Source organism: Lithobates pipiens, unplaced genomic scaffold, assembly GCF_037356315.1.
Source record: "Lithobates pipiens isolate NorthernLeopardFrog02 unplaced genomic scaffold, aLitPip1_a1.2 Scaffold_28, whole genome shotgun sequence".
Classification (NCBI taxonomy): Eukaryota; Metazoa; Chordata; class Amphibia; order Anura; family Ranidae; genus Lithobates; species Lithobates pipiens.
The window spans coordinates 169,336,300-169,355,905 of NW_027507789.1; the positions used below are offsets into that span (position 1 = coordinate 169,336,300).

The 19,606-nt window shown below is 41.8% G+C and overlaps 1 protein-coding gene across 1 annotated transcript; it reads right to left on the minus strand.

The window, feature by feature from the left end:
- Positions 1-8,036: 8,036 nt before the first annotated feature.
- LOC143935773 (keratin, type I cytoskeletal 47 kDa-like) lies at positions 8,037-19,220 on the minus strand. Its single transcript, XM_077459881.1, has 8 exons — positions 18,723-19,220; positions 16,747-16,829; positions 16,080-16,236; positions 14,984-15,145; positions 14,210-14,335; positions 13,213-13,430; positions 11,473-11,594; positions 8,037-8,279 (listed from the first exon to the last, which is right to left on the minus strand). Exons 1-8 carry the CDS (start codon positions 19,143-19,145, stop codon positions 8,179-8,181), a joined length of 1,392 nt encoding a protein of 463 aa, XP_077316007.1. The 5' UTR covers positions 19,146-19,220; the 3' UTR covers positions 8,037-8,178.
- Between the last annotated feature and the right edge of the window lie 386 nt (positions 19,221-19,606).

Here is a 19,606-nt window from a genome sequence, read left to right on the forward strand (position 1 = left end):
TAGAGTGATCTGACACCAGCACGGTGATAGAGAGCACTGACATCAGCAGTGTGACATACAGCAATGACACCTGCACCGTGATAGAGTGATCTGACACCAGCACCGTGATAGAGAGCACTGACATCAGCAGCGTGACATAAAGCAATGACACCTGCACCGTGATAGAGTGATCTGACACCAGCACCGTGATAGAGAGCACTGACATCAGCAGCGTGACATACAGCAATGACACCTGCACCGTGATAGAGTGATCTGACACCAGCACCGTGATAGAGAGCACTGACATCAGCAGCGTGACATACAGAAATGACACCTGCACCGTGATAGAGTGATCTGACACCAGCACCGTGATAGAGAGCACTGACATCAGCAGCGTGACATAAAGCACTGACACCAGCACCGTGATATACAGCATTGACACCTGCACCGTAAGCAGCCCCAGGAGTAAGTCAGCATAGCACAGGGATGGTGGGAGCCACTCATAATGAGCATAGCACAGGGATGGTGGGAGCCCCTCATAATATGCACAGCAGAGGTACAGCCCCAGGAGGAAGTCAGCATAGCACAGGGATGGTGGGATCCCCTCATAATAAGCAGCCCCAGGAGGAAGCCAGCATAGCACAGGGATAGTGGGAGCCCCTCATAATGAGCATAGCACAGGGATGGTGGGAGCCCCTCATAATATGCACAGCAGAGGTACAGCCCCAGGAGTAAGTCAGCATAGCACAGGGATGGTGGGAGCCCCTCATAATGAGCATAGCACAGGGATGGTGGGAGCCCCTCATAATATGCACAGCAGAGGTACAACCCCAGGAGGAAGTCAGCACAGCACAGGGATGGTGGGAGCCACCCATAATAAGCAGCCCCAGGAGGATGTCAGCATAGCACAGGGATGGTGGGAGCCCCTCATAATAAGCAGCCCCAGGAGGAAGTCAGGACAGCACAGGGATGGTGGGAGCCCCTCATAATGAGCATAGCACAGGGATGGTGGGAGCCCCTTATAATAAGCAGCCCCAGGGGAAAGTCAGGACAGCACAGGGATGGTGGGAGCCCCTCATAATGAGCATAGCACAGGGATGGTGGGAGCCCCTTATAATAAGCAGCCTCAGGAGGAAGTCAAGTATGTGCAAGTATTTTATACGTGTATTACACAACTATATACTGCACACCAAATAGTACACCTATACCAGTCCTTAAGGACCTTTGTGGAACTAGTAGGCTGTGATTAGCAGACTGTACCTCAGTCCCTATACTGATAAAGGACTGCTGCAGAATAGGGCAGCAGTCAGCAGTAGTGCACCTCAACCCTATATATTGTGGACCTATACCAGTCCTTAAGGATTAGCAGACTGTACCTCACTCAACCCTATATACTCTAGTACACTATACCTTACCAGTCCTTAGAAGGACCTTTGTGGAACTAGTAGGTTGTGATTAGCAGACTGTACCTCACTCAACCCTATAGACTGTAGTACGCTATACCTTACCAGTCCTTATAAGGTTCTTGTGGAACTAGTAGGTTGTGATTAGCAGACTGTACCTCAGTCCCTATACTGATAAAGGACTGCTGCAGAATAGGGCAGCTGTCAGCAGTAGTGCACCTCGACCCTATATATTGTGGACCTATACCAGTCCTTAAGGATTAGCAGACTGTACCTCACTCAACCCTATATACTCTAGTACGCTATACCTTACCAGTCCTAAGAAGGACCTTTGTGGAACTAGTAGGTTGTGATTAGCAGACTGTACCTCAGTCCCTATACTCATAAAGGACTACTGCAGCAGAAGTGCAGCAGTCAAGTATAATATTCTTTCTATATTTGGAAGAAAGAATATTATACGTGTACAACCCTATTACCATACCAGTCCTGAAAAGGACCTTTGTGGACCTAATAGTAACAGCTACTGATTAAACTGACTGTCCCTCACTGCCACACACAGCTTCCCGTCTGTCCCTATTTAAACTGACAAAACACAGGCTGCTGCAACAATAACTTGAATAGCACTCAAAACTATATCCTGTACTACTACACCATACCAGTCCTGAAAAGGACTTTTGTGGACCTAATAGTAACAGCTAATGATTAAACTGACTGTCCCTCTCTGCAACACACAGCGTCCTATCTGTCCCTCTCTCAGCACTGACAAAAGACAATCTGCTGAAACAATGACTTGAATAGCAGTGCCTCAAACCTATATCCTGAACTACACCTATACCATACCAGTCCTTAAAAGAAGTTTTGTGGACCTAATAGCTAGCAATTTGGGTCACTGCAGTCTCTCCCTGCTCCACACAGAAACCTCTCCCTATAGTAACATTAGAAAGAATGTAAAATGGTCGCCGGATCGAGTCTATTTATAAGTTAGGGGGAATGTCCAAGTGTCCATGTGCTGTAATGTCTCAATTGGCTCTCCTGTACCCCATGATGGATGTGTCATCATAGGTCAAAGTTCTTTTGCACAGTAAACACGTAAGTCCGCCGGGCGAATAGTGGCAATAGTCCGCCGGTTGGGCGGACAGCGAACAGCCGAAATTCGCCGCGAACCGACCGCCGGGCGAACAGTTCGGCCATCCCTATTTACAAGTGACAGTGGTGAGCAGGAAGCAGAGGGCGAGAGCCGGAGGCGGTAGAATGGAGCTTTGCCACATCCCGGCTAAAACAAAGGCCTGGGTGCGAGTTCCACATGAAATGGCCTGATGGGCCAGATTTGGCACGTTCTCTAAAAGGTACTTGAGCTACTTTTGACATTTGATGGAAGTAGGCAAAAAAAGTTCAACAATGCACATAATGCAAGATTTTAAGGGTGCTCCCGTAATACAAGTCAATGATCCTGAACCAAAGAAGCTTCTGTATGCATTACACTCAAAAGCGCGCAAAATAAGCCTCAAATTCACCTACATAAACTACGCTCAAGTGCAAATGGGGACTTAGTGAATATATCAAGTTGTACCTTGGTAAACCTATAAACCTACAGTATAACCCTGAAACCTTAAATACTTCAGCACCAGAAACCAAAACCAACAAGTTTATATAGGCATTGCAGTACAATGCATCATCTTCATATAATACCTGGGCATAGTTGCCAACATTGTAAAAAAAAAAAATCGGGACACTTTTTTGGCAGTAGGTGGAGTTGTATTATAATTAGGGGGTGGGGCATGCGGTTATAGGGGCGGCATATGCAAAATATGGGCGTGGTTTACATTAAATAGTGGGCGTGGCTTACATTGGGGGTGGCTCAAAGGGGTGTTTTTTAGAGTCTGAGATTCGGGGGAGAGGGAAAGGGGGAGAGGGAAAGGAGAGACAGCAGCCCCCCGATCCTACACCACAATAGCCACGGCAAAATATGGGCGTGGTTTACGTAAATAGGGGTGTGGCTTACATGGGGCGTGGCTCAAATGGGTGTGGTTAGAGCCTGCGATTCGGGGGCGGAGAGGGAAAGGGGGAGAGGGAAAGGGGGAGAGGGAAAGGAGAGACAGCAGCCCCCCGATCCTACACCACAATAGCCGCGGCAAAATATGGGCGTGGTTTACGTTAAATAGTGAGCGTGGCTTACATGGGACATGGCTCAAAGGGGTGTGGTTAAAGTCTGACATTCGGGGGGAGAGGGAAAGGGGGAGAGGGAAAGGAGAGACAGCAGCCTACACCACAATAGCAATATGTGTTTGCCAGAGTTTGACAATCAGCAGATAAAGATACTCCAAATACCTGGTGTTAGCGCTTCAATCATCCCGGCGCCATGATTGTTATGGTGTCAGGATGATTGAAGCGCATTATTTCTATTATTACATTGTAATATGAAATTAAATCATTCAACTCACCATAATGCAGAATCAGTGGGAGCCATGAGCGCGTCACTAGCCACGTTGCCTGCCACCAGATTCCATCAGGTGTCCCAAGCGGAGTCTGTCCTTACATCAGGTGCCCCATCAGAGGTACCTTCCTCACATCTGTGTCCATCAGCGGAGCCCCTCCTTACATCTGGTGCCCCTCTGACATTCAGACTGACCGGCCCCCACAGACTGGCCCCCGGCATCCACAGACTGGCCCCCGGCATCCACAGACTGGCCCCTGCATCCACAGACTGGCCCCCACATAAACAGATTGGCCCCCACATCCTGGCCCCCACATACACAGACTGGCCCATACATACTCAATGCACGGACTCCCCCGACAGGACATTACATCTCCTGGCCTCCAAGCGGCAGCCGTCATTGCCCCCTGCTGACTTTGAACTGTGGTGCCGCCCACTGCTCTTCACACACACTGGCAGCGGGGGTGGGCGGCACCACAGGTTCTCTATTGAAGACCAGCTTCTGGTCTTCCTAAAAATGGCGGCCGGCGGAGACATTTTCAACTATGCCTGGGTCCCTTCCCCTTTAAAAAATCACCTACTATTCATTCAAAAAAAAAGAATGATTTATACTTATCTTGCCCATGTCTTCTGAATCACAGCAAAGCAAACCGTTTATTTTATTGCCCATTCCTTATCAGCAAATACTCAATATTTCTGTCTGCCCCTCTGTTTCACTGCCGGTCGTGAGGAAAAGAAGGTTAACCTGCTTCTGCCGACTGTATTCATATAAATGTTGCGGCAGGACAGCCTTAAAGGATAAGATCACCTTTTTACAAATAATTAAAAGGTGAGCTAACTCCAAATATCCTGGCCATCCCTCCAGACCCCACATAGTGGCAATGATGCCCCGTGCTGCCTGTGTAGAAGTCCATACACCATAAGCTGCAAAACTCCTGGAGTGAGTATCCATCATAATGGTTACAATTAGTCAACGTAGCCATGTGAACATGCTGACCAATGAGAAATGCATCTGGGGTTTCTTCTTCATCTGCTAAGGTGTCCAAGAAGAAAGAAAGTTCTTCTCATTGGTCAGCACAATCATATGGACATACTGACCAATGCGAGCTTGAACTTGCCAGCATTTTGATGGATACTTAATTTTGGGTTGTATATTGTGGGGACACACCAGGCAGCACAGGGCATCATGGGGTTCAAAGGGTGGCCATAATATTTGGTGTTAGTTCACCTTTTCATCTTTTACAAACTTACACTTTGAGACCCTACTGCCATGCATGTATGCATGGTGAACTTCCATTCTGGGCTGAGAGAGAGTGCTTACTACACACCCAGCAAAGTGACTGAGCTGGAGCATACAGCTCCTGGACATTGATCAAGGTCAGGGGATTCCGATCACATGACAACCAATCCCAGATGCCACATGGTCAAGAAGCTTCTTAAAGGGCTGCAGGAAAGTAGCGGCAAGGGGTTTATTTCTGAGTTTCTGAAGCCGGAGATTACTCAGGGTTGAGGACTCTTCCCCCTGTTGTCATGTGACAGAGCTGAACGAATACCAAGTACTAGCACTATGACATCAGAAGATGGGAAGTGAGCCACATGGTCCTCCATACCCTGAATTTTCTCATATTTTCCTCTCTGCTGAACAGAGTAGGAGGGCATTAAACATGCTTTGTCTATGCAGCTTTGCTCGAATAAAAGGAAAAATAATAAAAAGTAAACAATATCTAAAAATTCTAAATATGGAAAACTGGAAATATGAATAATAACAGTAAATAATAATAAAGCATTTCTAGGAAATCTCACATGCATTGAGGGATACAGCACACCAGTATTTACCCCAAACCAAAATATCAATTGTGGAGGAGCTGACCTTTAAAGGACAGGTGCATTTTAAGGGGTATATTTATACAAAAAAAAATTGCAGAGCTATTGTTTTGTGAAACTGCATGTTAGAGTCCATTCACATAGGGGCAACTTTGGATCCGACTTGAAGTCGTCCCAAGTTGCCTCAAGTCGAGCAACATGATAAAATCGATGGAAGTTTATGGAGCCGTCTTAATGTACACTACTAAAGTCGCTCCCCCGACTTCAGAAAAGGTTCCTGTACTACTTCACTCCGACTTCTAGGCAACTTGTACCCATTGATTTCAATGGAAGTTGCCTCCAAGTCTGATCCCCTGTCTTAACTAAAGTAACTTTCCAGGTAGTAAAAATAGTTTTCTAGGCAAACCCCTCCCTCCCATGGAGCTGATTATTATGTGATTGGCCACTGGCAAAGTTCCCTGTCCTGGAGGCAACTTCAAGTTGCCTTGTAAGTTGCGTCAAGTCATGCTGTGATTCATACTCAAGTTGTGCCCAAGTTGCCTCCCAAAGTCTCTCTTGAAGTCGTGTTGCCCCTGTGTGAATGGACTCTCAGTCTGTGCTAAAAACAAATGTTTTGACAGCATTTTTCTGATTCACTTCTGTATGCATGAAAAACAACCCAAAATAGCCTAATAACTAGGGTTGCACTGATACCACTTTTTTAAGACCGAGTACAAGTACAGATACTTTTTTTCAAGTACTCGCTGATACCGATTGCCAATACTTTTTTTAATGTTAAGTGACAGTTTTCAAAGCACAATACAGACAAACAATATCTTCTTTATAATTATGAAGAACTGTAACTCAAGAGATTATGAAAGAATAAAACAGTTTTATTTGCTTGTCAAAAACTTGTAAAAAACTCAAAGAATTTTCATGGATGGACACTCATATGCAGTAATGATGGCTGGCACTTACTGATGGGCACTTATGGGCACTGATAGGTGGCACCGATATGTGGCACTGACTGATGAACACTGGTGACTGGCACTTATGGGCACTGATATGTGGCATGCCACTGACTGATGGGCACTGATTTGCGGCACTGATGGCTGGCATTTATGGGCAGTGATAGGTGGCACCGATATGTGGCACTGATAGGTGGCACTGATTTGCAGCACTGACAGGTGGCACTGACTGATGGACACTCATATGGCAATGATGGCTGGCACTTACTGATGGGCACTGATATGCGGCACTGATGGCTGGCACTTACTGATGGGCACTGATATGTGGCACTGATGGCTGGCATTTATGGGTGGCACTTATGGGCACTGATAGGTGGCACTGGTATATGGCACTGATTTGCAGCACTGACTGCTGGCACTTACTGATGGGCACTGATATGCGGCACTTATGGCTGGTACTTATGGGTGGCACTTATGGAAATTGGGCACTGATAGGTGGCACTTATGGGCACTAATAGGTGGCATGATGATCATGATACAATAAAATCAACAAGTGATAACAATAGCCCATCTTGATAAACCCTGCACTCAGCCTCAGTAAGCCTAGTCAGAATGCAGCAGCAGACATCTTGTTACACCCAGCCCATATAGTTAGTGAACTATATGGGCTGGGTGTAACAAGATGTCCGCTGCCGCCTTGTGACTGCAGGCTACTGAAGCCGAGTTCAGGGTGTACCAAGATGGGTGTTGCAGTGTACAGCCTCTGAAGGAGACTCAGGCTGTCACTTCCGTTAACATTTCTGACGGCCGGTCACCGATGTACATGGCTGCACCCGCCTGTGAGCCACACCCCTGCCAGGCTTGCACAGGCTGCAGGGCTCACCTTCAAAGCTCTGCTGCACTTTGGCTGTGCAGTGCTCCGCTCTGCCTTTTCCCACCCACTCCATCCGCCCACTGACTTTCGGTATCGGGTAAGGCATCAGGAGCATTTGCCAGAGTACAAGTACTTGGGCAAATACTCGGTATTGGCGCCGATACTGATATGAGTATCGGTATCGGTGCAACCCTACTAATAACACATATTTTTGCCCCTATTCCAACAGAACAAAATTACATGCAGTTTCAGGTGATGAATATCTCTGCGACTTTGCAAAAAAATACACCCCAAAGGGTTGGAAACACCCACCCCATCAGATGTAATAAGTCTCAAAATACTCCATATCTCTGCTGCTTAAAAATAAATGCCACTTCTGGATTGTGGGGTCTGCTGGACTCTATATTTGAGATGCTCATTGATTGGAAGACAGTCTTTGGATGCAGTAGACAGACTTCTCAGCCCAAAAGAGGTGTCAGAAACAGAAACAGAAGTGAAAGTCCATCTTGTACTGTCATGCATAATAAGTCATGCTTTTTATAACCCAACACCAACCCAAAAGAATACCCACAATGTAGCAGTCAGAACAGATTTTTATTTAATCTCAAGAATTTTGTAAAAGATTAATTTTATATTTAGGAAAATTGAATCAATGCTTAGCCCCTTGCACCCCCACAAGTCCCAATTTGCTCTGCAAGAGAATCTTGACCTTTCATCTTAATTCAGCTTCTCTTGATGCTCCTGCACAGAGGAGGACACGACCTTCCCATCTACTAATTCCTCCACAATGGTCTTCACTACTCTGGTTTTGGCTGCGTCTGGAATCAAAATCAGAAAATTGCATTATTATTGGTTCTGTCTGTATTCACTATGGCAGGATTGCCAGGGTGGTTTCAAGCCCCTTCATATGCCTTAGACCAGGGGTCATCATGCTACTGTCCATGGACCCCATCCAGCTGACTAAAAGATTTTGTCTGGCCTGCAGCTAGGGTCAGTGGGGGGTTAACCCTCCCATATAAATGGGACTCAGATGGAGGGGGGGGGGGGCTCTGAGGGGGACCCTGATGGAAGGGGAACTTGAATAGGAACCCTGGTGGAAGGGTGGATTGTGGTGGGGACCCTGATGTAAAGAAGATTCCGATAGGAACCTTGATTAAGGAGGGACTCTGATGGGGACCTTGATGTAATAGAGAACTGCTATGGGGATTTTTTTCTACCACTGAATAGTTGTAAATATACAATGTTCAAATTTAACTCTTGTTTATTGATCCCTTTCCTTTAGACTTCAATGCTTTGCCTGCAAGACTCATCTACAAATGAGGAGTATTTGTGGTTCATAGGCAAAGTGTTCAGCGTATCTGCCCAAACCTTAGTTTTATTAGTGACATCATCATGACAATGCCTATCTTTAATAGCCTACACCACCTGCTAAGCCTATTGAGAAACGATTTCAGGCCTTGAATTTGCAGATAATTACTGCAACCTATAGGCTGCAGTATTATTCTGTGATGTCACCTATTCAATAGTGTAACTGTCATATACAGTTACATTATTAAAAATAATAATACATTAATACATTAAATACATTAATACTTTAAATACATTACATTATCTATTATGTAGCAATAATGTATAATATACTGTATATGTAAAGTTCTGTGAAAATTGATGTGGCTATATAAGTTCCCGCAATAATAATTATTTAAACAAACATATTATATTTTATATTTTCACACATTTGTTGGCAATTATCAAAAACAGAGTGTTTTTTAACTTGGTTATGTCATATAAGTCATAGAGTTCCTGTTAACTGAAACATTCAGAATTTTCCAGGGCATCTAGGCATCAATGACCATTGGTCACAGAATATGGTTCAGGGCATTGGTTCTGCTATAGTACACTTATTTTATCAAGAAGCAAGCAACACTAACCTATAGGAAGAAATCAGAATTCATCTATAGATAATGTTGCTTAATTAAGCTGAAATCTGATCGGTTTCCAGTGTTTATGGACACTGCTCTATTATCTACAATACTTAATGCTTCTGGCGTCTGTTCAAAAGTTGGTCAGTACTGCATAGCCAAAGGCTGACTTCACTTGTCTCGTGAAATAAAGCCGGGTACACAATATTAGTCATCTCAGGTCAGAGCCGCTGTACTAACCATGCAACGTTAGTTCAGCAAAAAAGGCAGCTCTATCTGGTTCCACCTGTTACCAAAAACATTAATGCAGCGTGCACACGACCGGACTTTCTGGCAGACTAGGTCCGACGGTCTTCCCGACAGACTTTCGGCGGAGTTATGACAGACTTTCCGAACGAACGGACTTGGCCACACACAATCACACCAAAGTCAGACAGATTCGACCGTGACGACGTACAACGGGACTAAAATAAGGAAGTTCATAGCCAGTAGCCAATAGCTGCCCTAGCTTCGGGTTTCATCCGTTGGACTAGCATACAGACGAACGGATTTTTCGACCGGACTCCAGTCCGTCGGAAAGATTTAAAACATGTTTTTAACTTTAAAGTCCGTCTGATTTTTTGACAGCAAAGGTCCGATGAAGCCCACACACGATCGAATTGTCCGCCGGATTCGTTCCGTCGGACCTTTGCTGTCGAAAAGTCCGGCCGTGTGTACATGGCATAAGAAAAAGTCTTGGCTGGAGTTGAGGTTTAAAAACTGTATGTTGTATTTTAAGTTTTTGCAGTATTCTTTATGTACACAATAATTCACAAATAAAGCGTAGATCTAGCACAACCTTTTTTTTCTTGCGTTCGGATAGAGCACACATATAAAAACTTGGCATTCTGAAGAAGTGTCATTTTTTTGTCACAAAATGCAATGACCCATTGTATGGACAAAAAAAAAAACTAATTTATGACTGACAATAATAGTTTTAGTTATGGTCTGCAAATATCTCATGGAGAAGACAGTTGTATGTGGTCTATTGAGTTTAAACGCTATGTGCATATACAATGGTAATGTTTTATTGCTGAATTAAATAAATTATAAATGTTTTTTACAATAAAGTTTTGTCTCATGTAGAGATTAATAAAGCTAATGGCCTACCTGTGCTTGCTGGACTTTAACCACTTGCCTACCACACACTAACACCCCCTTCCTGCCCAGGCCATTTTTCAGCTTTCAGCGCTGTCGCACTTTGAATGAAAATTGCACGGTCGCGCTACACTGTACCCAAACACATTTTTTATAATTTTCTTTACACAAATAGAGATTTCATTTGGTGATATTTAATCACTGCTGGGTTTTTTATTTTTTACAAATTTACAAATTTTGCCCAAATTTTTTGCATGTCAGGAGATTGTGACCGGCTCTCTATGGAGCTGGTTCACACATCTACAGAGCGCCTCTGAAGCGAATTGCACAGGGGTCCTGTGCATCTTCGGGTCCATTTCTGGTAGGAATTCAGCCCAAAATTCAGACAGAAATCAGACCTGAAACAGTGAACAGGGACGCATCAGACCCCTGCTGTGAGCACATGGCACATGGCAGTGTGACCTAAAAAGAATGGTTTGGTATTTTGAGACAGGGTTGGTGATGTAGGTTTGGGTAGAGCTGTGGATGGTTTCTAGGTTGTTAGTATTGGGTGGAAGCCAATAGAGGGATTGTTAGCGAGGCGTACTGGACACTGAATGGTTGGTAAGGTGGATTAGCCTGACAGCAGCATTCATGATGGACTGAAGGGGGGATAGCCTATGTAAAGGTAGGCCAATGAGGAGAGGGTTCTAATCTTTCCCCATGCTATCCAAAGCTAAAAAAAGGTTTTAGCTTGGCATACACTATACATGAGCAGAATTGTGCTTCAAAAAATATCACTAGCTTCTGATTGACTTTTACAGTAGCAACAGCAATTCTTCACTGAATATTCATTTTTTGGGAATTATAAATTCTGATGCAAAAATAAAAAATTATGTAAAATAACAACTACAAGTTTATGAATTGGCATTAGCCTGAATGTGAGAATGTGGAACAAAGGAAAGTATTTTACCTTTTTTCTCATCAATAGATGCTGTCTTTACTGCTACAGTTGAAGTGGATGATGATGCGGAAGAAGATACCGTGGAAGACTTAGAAGAGGTAGATGACTTAGAGGTAGAAGAAGAAGATTGCCTGGAAAAAAAAAATTGGTATGGAGTTGTGAAAATATATTACTTAGGTCATCTGGAAGTGAAAGATGTGAAAAGCCAAGACTTTCTTTGCAATTCCTCTCCATGACATGTCCAAGCCCTCTTTTATCTATGACCAGCTTTACTTGTCGACACATAACTGAAATGATTTTAAATCTCATTAGAAAGAAAGACTGGCAAATGTTCATCATTGACAAAGTCTGTGTCCAGCTGCTTTATTTCGATTATCATAGTCTAAGTATTTGGTGCTCCCCTCTTCATAAGTTTTAAAGGGTCAGCTTTTTAAAAAAAATAGATTTCCCTTTAAAGGAGATCCTGATGGGCTGCATTAGCTGCCTGCTTCTTAATTCTACTGCTAACTCTGCTCCTGTCCATCTGGGAACTTTGTTTGTTTCCACCCATGTTTGAGTGTTCTAGCATCTCTTGTTGCATTTTCCTTAAAACAAATGAAAAATACAACAGGGGGATTGTAAAACCTTTAGCCCTTGTACACACATCGGGCATTCCGATGGACAATGTCCGATAGGACCATGTTGTCAGATAATCCGACAGTGTGTGGGCTCCATCGGACTGTTTCCGTCGGAGTATCTGACGGACCAAGTTTTCCAGCTGGGCTATAAAATTTTCCGACAACATGATCCAATTTGTCCGATCATGTGTAGAGAATTCCGATCGGACAAAGTGCCACGCATGCTCAGATCAAATTCCTAGACCAAAGCTACTAGCCGTCATCACGTTATGTACGATCGGATTTATTGACAACTTTGTCCGACTGTGTGTATGCAACAGTTTCGGGCAAAATCCATTGGACAAAATCCGTCGGACAAAATCCGACAGATTTGGTTGCCAGAATGTCCGACCGTGTGTACAAGGGCTTATAGTGAATACAGCGGTTGTACAGAACCAGGAACTCAAGCATGGTGATCTCACCTAGTGAGTCCTTGAGAGAAATAAGGAATCTTCAGGTGGTGTAACTCTATATCATCTGCCAAAATTGTAATATTAGTTTTGGGTGCACTGACCCCCTAATGTGTATGAACAAACAAATCGGCCACATTCCAATGGCATCACTCCAACATGTTTAACCCACAAAAGGCTTAATCATAGATGCCTTTATTATTAAATCCTGTTTGGGTGAAGCAATTCAAAGTGAGAATTAATCTGGGTGAACTTGGGTGAATTCTGGGTGAACTTGATCTGGGTAAGCTAGCCCTGGAATAATAAAGTTTTGTGAATGCTTATGTCATTGGAATGTAGCTGATTTGTTTGTTCATTCCATGTGGGGAGCATTGACAAGGTCTATCAGCCAGCATCTGACACCGTAGAGATGGACGGATGGCAGGCTTTCGGCAGCATTTCCTTTTGGGGTTTTGATGTTTATGCTGAGTCTGGTCAAAAATACATGTTCATGCAGAAACCAGTCATGAGTTTTGCTCATGGATGGTTGAATTGTGCCTTCATTCCTCCCCCTAAATCTATGGGCACCTTTATACATATACAAATGAAAATCAGTTTTTACATATACTATTTACTATTCTCTATAAATCCATGTCCTTTTTTGGTTCTACAATGTTTAGAGGTACTTTATTTTAGGCGCTCACCCCAGTTCTCCATCTAGCAGGCGACGGTATGTTTCAATCTCCATCTCCAGTCTGTTCTTGATATCGAGCAGCTCTCTGTACTCCAAGCCTTGGCGTTCTATGTCTGATCTGACCTGATAGATCTGCTCCTCTAGCCCACTGAGGACAAGCTGGAGCTGTTGGAGCTGTCCTCCATAACGGCCCTCTGTCTCAGACAGGGTGCCTTCAAGGGATTTTTTCTAAAAAATAAAAAAATAGTGTAAACAAGGTATTCTTTTTATGCACATTTTTAGTACTTCTCATAGAAATATGAAATGTAACCAATAGCTTTAAATAAACAGTGTATCCAATTCCAATCATTATATTATTAAATAAAAACTATGAAGTTTATCATCATTAAAGATTGCCATTTTATTTCATACATCTATACTACATATATGGCATCAATGTAGTTGCACTTCTCTTTGGGGGTATATCACCCTCCACACTTCTGTGAAAGCTTTTCACAAGATTTTAGAGTGTGTCTGTGGAAATTCATGTCCATGCAGCCAAAAAAGCATACAGATATTGAACAAGAAGACTTGTTTTACAATGTGGCACAGACATGTTGAAATAGAAGAAAGGATTTTCTCAAACTGTTGGCACATAGTTAAAAATATACAATTATTTAAAATATCTTTGTTGGTCAAAGCATTGTCTTGACCCTTCACTGGAAATACCTGAACCCAATAATGTAAACATATACAGGTACGTGTGATGGTCAGGGGTTTACAAGCTTTTGGCCAAGTACGTTTAATTTGGACAGGAACTCTCAGAAAATGGCTGGCAGCATGTAAATCTCTCCTACTTTTATCAGAATGAATCCTGTCCTCTTAGATGATCTGGTACTTAGATTTTGTATAAAAACTTCCACCTACTAGATAAAATCTCCATATCTTGAAATAGACAAAAGTACCTGTCCGTACATATAAGGTGTTCTTAGATTTATTCTGTATTATATGCACTTCATTTGACATACCAGTGCCAGCTGAGACTGCAGCTCTATCTCCAAGCCTTGGAGGGTACGTCTAAGGTCAGTGATTTCAGACTTGCTTGTTTGCACTTCTTGCACACCGGCTGAGATCTGCTGGTTAAGTTCTTTACTCTGAAACGATCATGGATGAAGAAGATATGTGACCATATTGCAAAATGAAGTCAGGCATGATAGGCAGAAGCATTAACCTCCTCATATCTAAAGACTTTTTCATTGGATATAGCATGTGTTATCTATCACGAGGCTCATCTGTGCTGGTATTCTTAGATTTAATGCTAAACTCTAGGCAGATATAAAAGGAACACAATAATGCAACTCTGTAATCATTAATATAATGTCACTTTTGTGACATCTGTGCCTGTTCAGTTTTTGTCCACATTTTAACACTGAATTGTGGCGGACATGTGTGGCATCTATTGGTGGCCAGATATAAATGGACTTAGACTGAGATAGGTTATCTCCGATTCCTCACATATCGGTCTAGAGATGTTTATTTTTTCTGGACCTGGGTGGACTCAGAGATAGGTAGATGTCAACAGACACAAGTTTGTTGACATCTGCCTGCCCATAGACCGGCATGAAGCTTGCATTCAGGTCCTCCTGAAAAACTGATTGGAAACTCTGATTGGAACGCCTGTGTAAAAGGGGTCTAAGTTGTACGGCATCTTCTTCCCCTACCCTCCTTTTTCAAAATATGCTGGTTACTGCGACAGTATAGGCTCTATTAGATTTCCATTTATATGTAGATGTTCATCTCACCTTCTGGGCAAACCATGCCTCTGCGTCTCGGCGGTTCTTTTCAGCCAGGGTTTCATAATTTTCTCTCATGTCATTCAGAATCTTAGTGAGATCTATTCCAGGAGCAGCATCCATCTCTACATTGACCTGGCCAGAAGCACTGCTTCTTGCCACTTGCAATTCCTAGGCAAAAATAGAAGAAAAGATTATGTGACATTTTCCAATGTTCTAAGAAAATTATTTTAAAGCTGTTATAATTGAATAATTAATAATAAGACATAAATACTAACGCACAGTTTTTATAGCACTAGTTATTTTCACAAGCCTGATTCTGAACATTATATTTTAATATTCTAATACTTTGTATAATATTTACACAAATGTCAACATAGGCAGACATTTTATTTTTAAAGCAAAAAGTTTGTGCTCAATAATCGGCTGTGTTTATTTGAGCTTTGAAAGACGCACCACAGGTTTTTATGCCTTAGATATTATGCTGAATATTTTATGTTAGTGTTGTTAAATTATTCAAACTAAGGTACATAGATTAAAAATATAAAGAAAAACATACGTTAAAGGAGAACGGTGAGACTCACGATATATGTTACCGATATAACTCAATGTAACTACACTCTGTAAGTGCCTTTTGTCTATTGTAAAACGTACTTACTGTTCAATTTCATGTAAACTGGAATTACCCATTAAAAAACGATTTGAATTAAAATATAAAGAAAAACAGGCTACATATTTTTTTTTTAAAAAGACGACTCATTCCATGAGGCAGTATAAAGCCTCTCTCTGACCTAAGTGACGCCCGGATAATCAGTTGTATATTTGGCTACAGTGGGTGACTGTGTTGGATTGTTTAGGGGTCTAGTTACGCTTTATATCAACAGTTATGACTGCAAATTGACAGTACTGTTCTATAGAAGGTAGAACGTGAGCTATTGCAGGCACCTCAGATGTTTTGGAACTACATTTCCCATGATGCTCTGGCACTCTGCAGTGTAGTGGAGCATCATGGGAAATGTAGTTCCAAAACATCTGGGGTGCCAAGGTTCGCCATCACTGGAATAGAGCATAAAAGGAACATTTGAGAAAATGAAAATTAACTTACCTCTTTATGGTTCTTCTTGAGGTAAGCCAACTCTTCTGTTAGATTTTCATATTGGATCTCCAGGTCTCCTCTGGACAAGCTCAGGTCATCCAAGGCTCTGCGGAGGCCAGCAATGTCACCTTCCACACTCTGGCGGATAGCCAGCTCGTTCTCATACCTTAGGGAGAAAACAGTAGTTCATATCAAATCAAATGACTATAAATTGTTGCACACCGTATCAATACTTATATTTCCTATTGGGATGCAAGTGAGCACTCAAAGTATACTACATATAGGGTTCATTGAACATTTTAGGGCAACAAAAATGCCTTTCATCAGAAGCCTTCTGAATGAAGCTTGCATACTCACATGAACACAGTTACATGAAATATATTTGTAGTATGGTTGCCTCTTCAAAATTCCTTATTTAATGGGCAGCTGGCCAAAAAAATTACAGACAGCTCAAAAAGCATATTTACATACTGTCTTAACAGCACTCAATTGTCACAGTGACAACATAGCTATTTTTTCTTGACTGTAGTACACTAGTAGTAACATTTTAACAATCACCTAACTATTATGTGAGAGAGGAACAATGCGCGGGCACCTCAACATCGTTCTTGAAAGTGTGTCCAAACTATATTAACATTTTTAGTTTACGCAAAAATAGATCTTCTGTTTAACTTACTTCAATCTAAAGTCATCAGCAGCCAGTCTGGCATTGTCAATCTGTAGGACAATCCTGGAGTTGCCAACAGTGGATTCCAATATCTAAAATGGAAAGTAAAATACAATTATTTGACATATAGGAATGCCTCTAATACTTCCTAATTATGTTGCACCGATATCGTAATCGGTGGCGATACTTAGTATTTTCTAAGTACTTGTACTCGTGCAAATGCTCTGATACCTTCAAGAGTCCGATGCATTTTCGTTCAGTGGTTCAGGTGCAGTTTTTTTTGTGTATGACACTGGAAATCACACCTAAGCTGCGTTCCTGTACACTGGTTCAGGTGTGATTCTGGTCTGAATTTTAGCTTGCATTCACAAATAAACCGGACTCAAAGACGCACCAGACCCTTTTTTAATCTGGACCGAGTCCTCCCTGCACATGTGTGAATCGGCCCTATTGAAAGCTGGTCACACTTACCTGTCATGCGAATTGGATGTGGGGAAACCCGCATCCTGTTCTCAAAACTGTGAACCCAGCCTAAGGTTGCTAATATAAAAAATATTTATTGTAAACCGTTTAATATTGTACACTGTGCAAACACTGATCTTGTTTATCATTCACCTTCACTGCCAAGCTATTCTTGCACTGCAGACATTGACATCCTACTACTTATTTTTCTTTGTCAATCAGCCTGCCCATATATGGACTGAATCTCATCCGGTCCCTGCTGAACTGGCCGAGATTCAAACCATCTATTGTCGGCTTAAAGCATAGTTCCACTCAAAAGTGGAACTTCCGCTTATCTTCCCGCCCTCCATGGCGCCGTCCTTCAGAAGTTAGTGCCACCCTTCTTCTTCCACCGCCACCGACATCGTGGGCTCCCTTGACAGGTAAGTGTCCATATATTAAAAGTCAGCAGCTACAGTATATGTAGCTGCTGACTTTTAATGTTTTTTTCCCCAGGCAGAACACCTGCTTAAGTCTGTTGAATACAGTATCTGTGCCATTTGCTTGTATTGTGTAGCACCCCATCTACTAGGACTGTACTTTACCTGAATGGTGCCATATCTGGTAAAAATAAAATTGAGTAATTGGAAAACCATTAGAATCATGAGGAATGTTAGAGGGTTATACATTTAAATTTATTTTTGGTATTTTTATTTTCTACATTGTTTATGCCATTTCCTTATTTATATTATTATTATTATTATATATTTTTTTTTTTTTGCAAGTTAACAGTATGTTATCTGTATAGTCTTTTAAAACATATATATTTTTTTTAGTTGCTTTCGCTTTACAGATCTATTTTCAAAAACTCTCCTGTCTTCAGTCTATCAAACCATGAATGTTAATGTATGCAAAGCAAATAATGTGCATAAGCCCTACAACACTTTTCAGCTTAAAGATAGAGCATATTATTTATAATAATAATAATAATATTAATAATAATAATAATAATAATAATAATAATAATAAAACGAATAATACTTAGGAATAGTAATTAAAAACTGTTATTGTGTGCATTTATAAAATAAATGGCAGTTTTTTTTTAACAAAAGTAAACTTTGGTTGTAAGTAATGAAAAAGGCAAAAATGATGGTAAAATTATATTTTTAATGGGTCACTGAAAAAGTACAATATAGTGGATCAGAGTAATGATAAGAAAGTCGATTTGCAAACCAAGTGAAAACCAGGAGAATTTTTGGATTCTCACGAACATATGTACACAAAACTGTCCAATCTGCAATTAATCAAGCAGTTATTGAATCATATATATTTTATACAGTAGAACTATATAAAATTATTCTGAACAGTACGTCAGCAGAACTATATAAAATTATTCAGAAGAAATAAATTGTAATGATTTGCCAATTCTTAGCATTCAATCGTCCCTGCTTGAGAAGTGAATTATCTTTTTTGTTCTGCTATAAAATATATAATCAGTTTAGTGTTTGCAACACTCTTAACTCCATCATTATATCAAAACCTACCTTTGCCCTCAAGTCATTGATGATTTCATAGTACTTGCTGTAATCTTTGGCTCCTGCCTCTGCTCCAGCACCTACTTGCTTCTCATACCACTCACGGATCTTGAGCTCTAGCTCAGTGTTGGCTGCTTCCAGGTCCCTGACTTTTTCTAGGTAGGTAGCCAGACGGTCATTGAGGTTCTGCATGGTCTGCTTATCATTTCCAGCGAAATTGCTTGAACCTCCAGCATTGAAAGAAAACCCAGAACTGGCTCCCCCACTTGATCCACCACCAAACCCTCCACCATAGCTTCCACCTCCAAAGGAGCTAGCACCAAAACCACCTGCAAAGCCACCACCGCTTCCAGCTCCAAAGGAGCTACCACCATAACCACCACCTGAGCTTGAAACTTGATAAGATGATCCTGAGCTAAAGCGGGCAGACATAGTGGAAGTACTGATGGAGAAACTCTCTGTCAGGTAAAAGAGATGAAGAGATGATGTGGATGTGGATTATGGTCTGTAGCTTCTATATATATATATAGATTTTAGTGGGCGTTTTAAAGTGGAAATTCATCTTGAGAAAAACAGTCAACAGCTGCTACTGGTCCTACCTGAAAATTAGAAATCTTTTCATACAGCAGTTATGTAACCCTCAGGCTTTTTGTATAATGTTATATGACTAGACTCAGGGAGGGGTACATTCTTTTTTGTCTAAAAGCTTTTCCCCCTATTTTTTTGCTCTGGGCTTCCTTGAATGCTGCAAATTTTACAGTCGTCTGTCTGCTTAAGGCAAAATCAACGAACTTTGAAAAGGTTTGCTTGGCATGCAGTTATTAAGACATTGCATTTGCACATGACTATAAACAGTTTGCTCAACAACCAGGAATGCTGCAACAAGTTTAAAT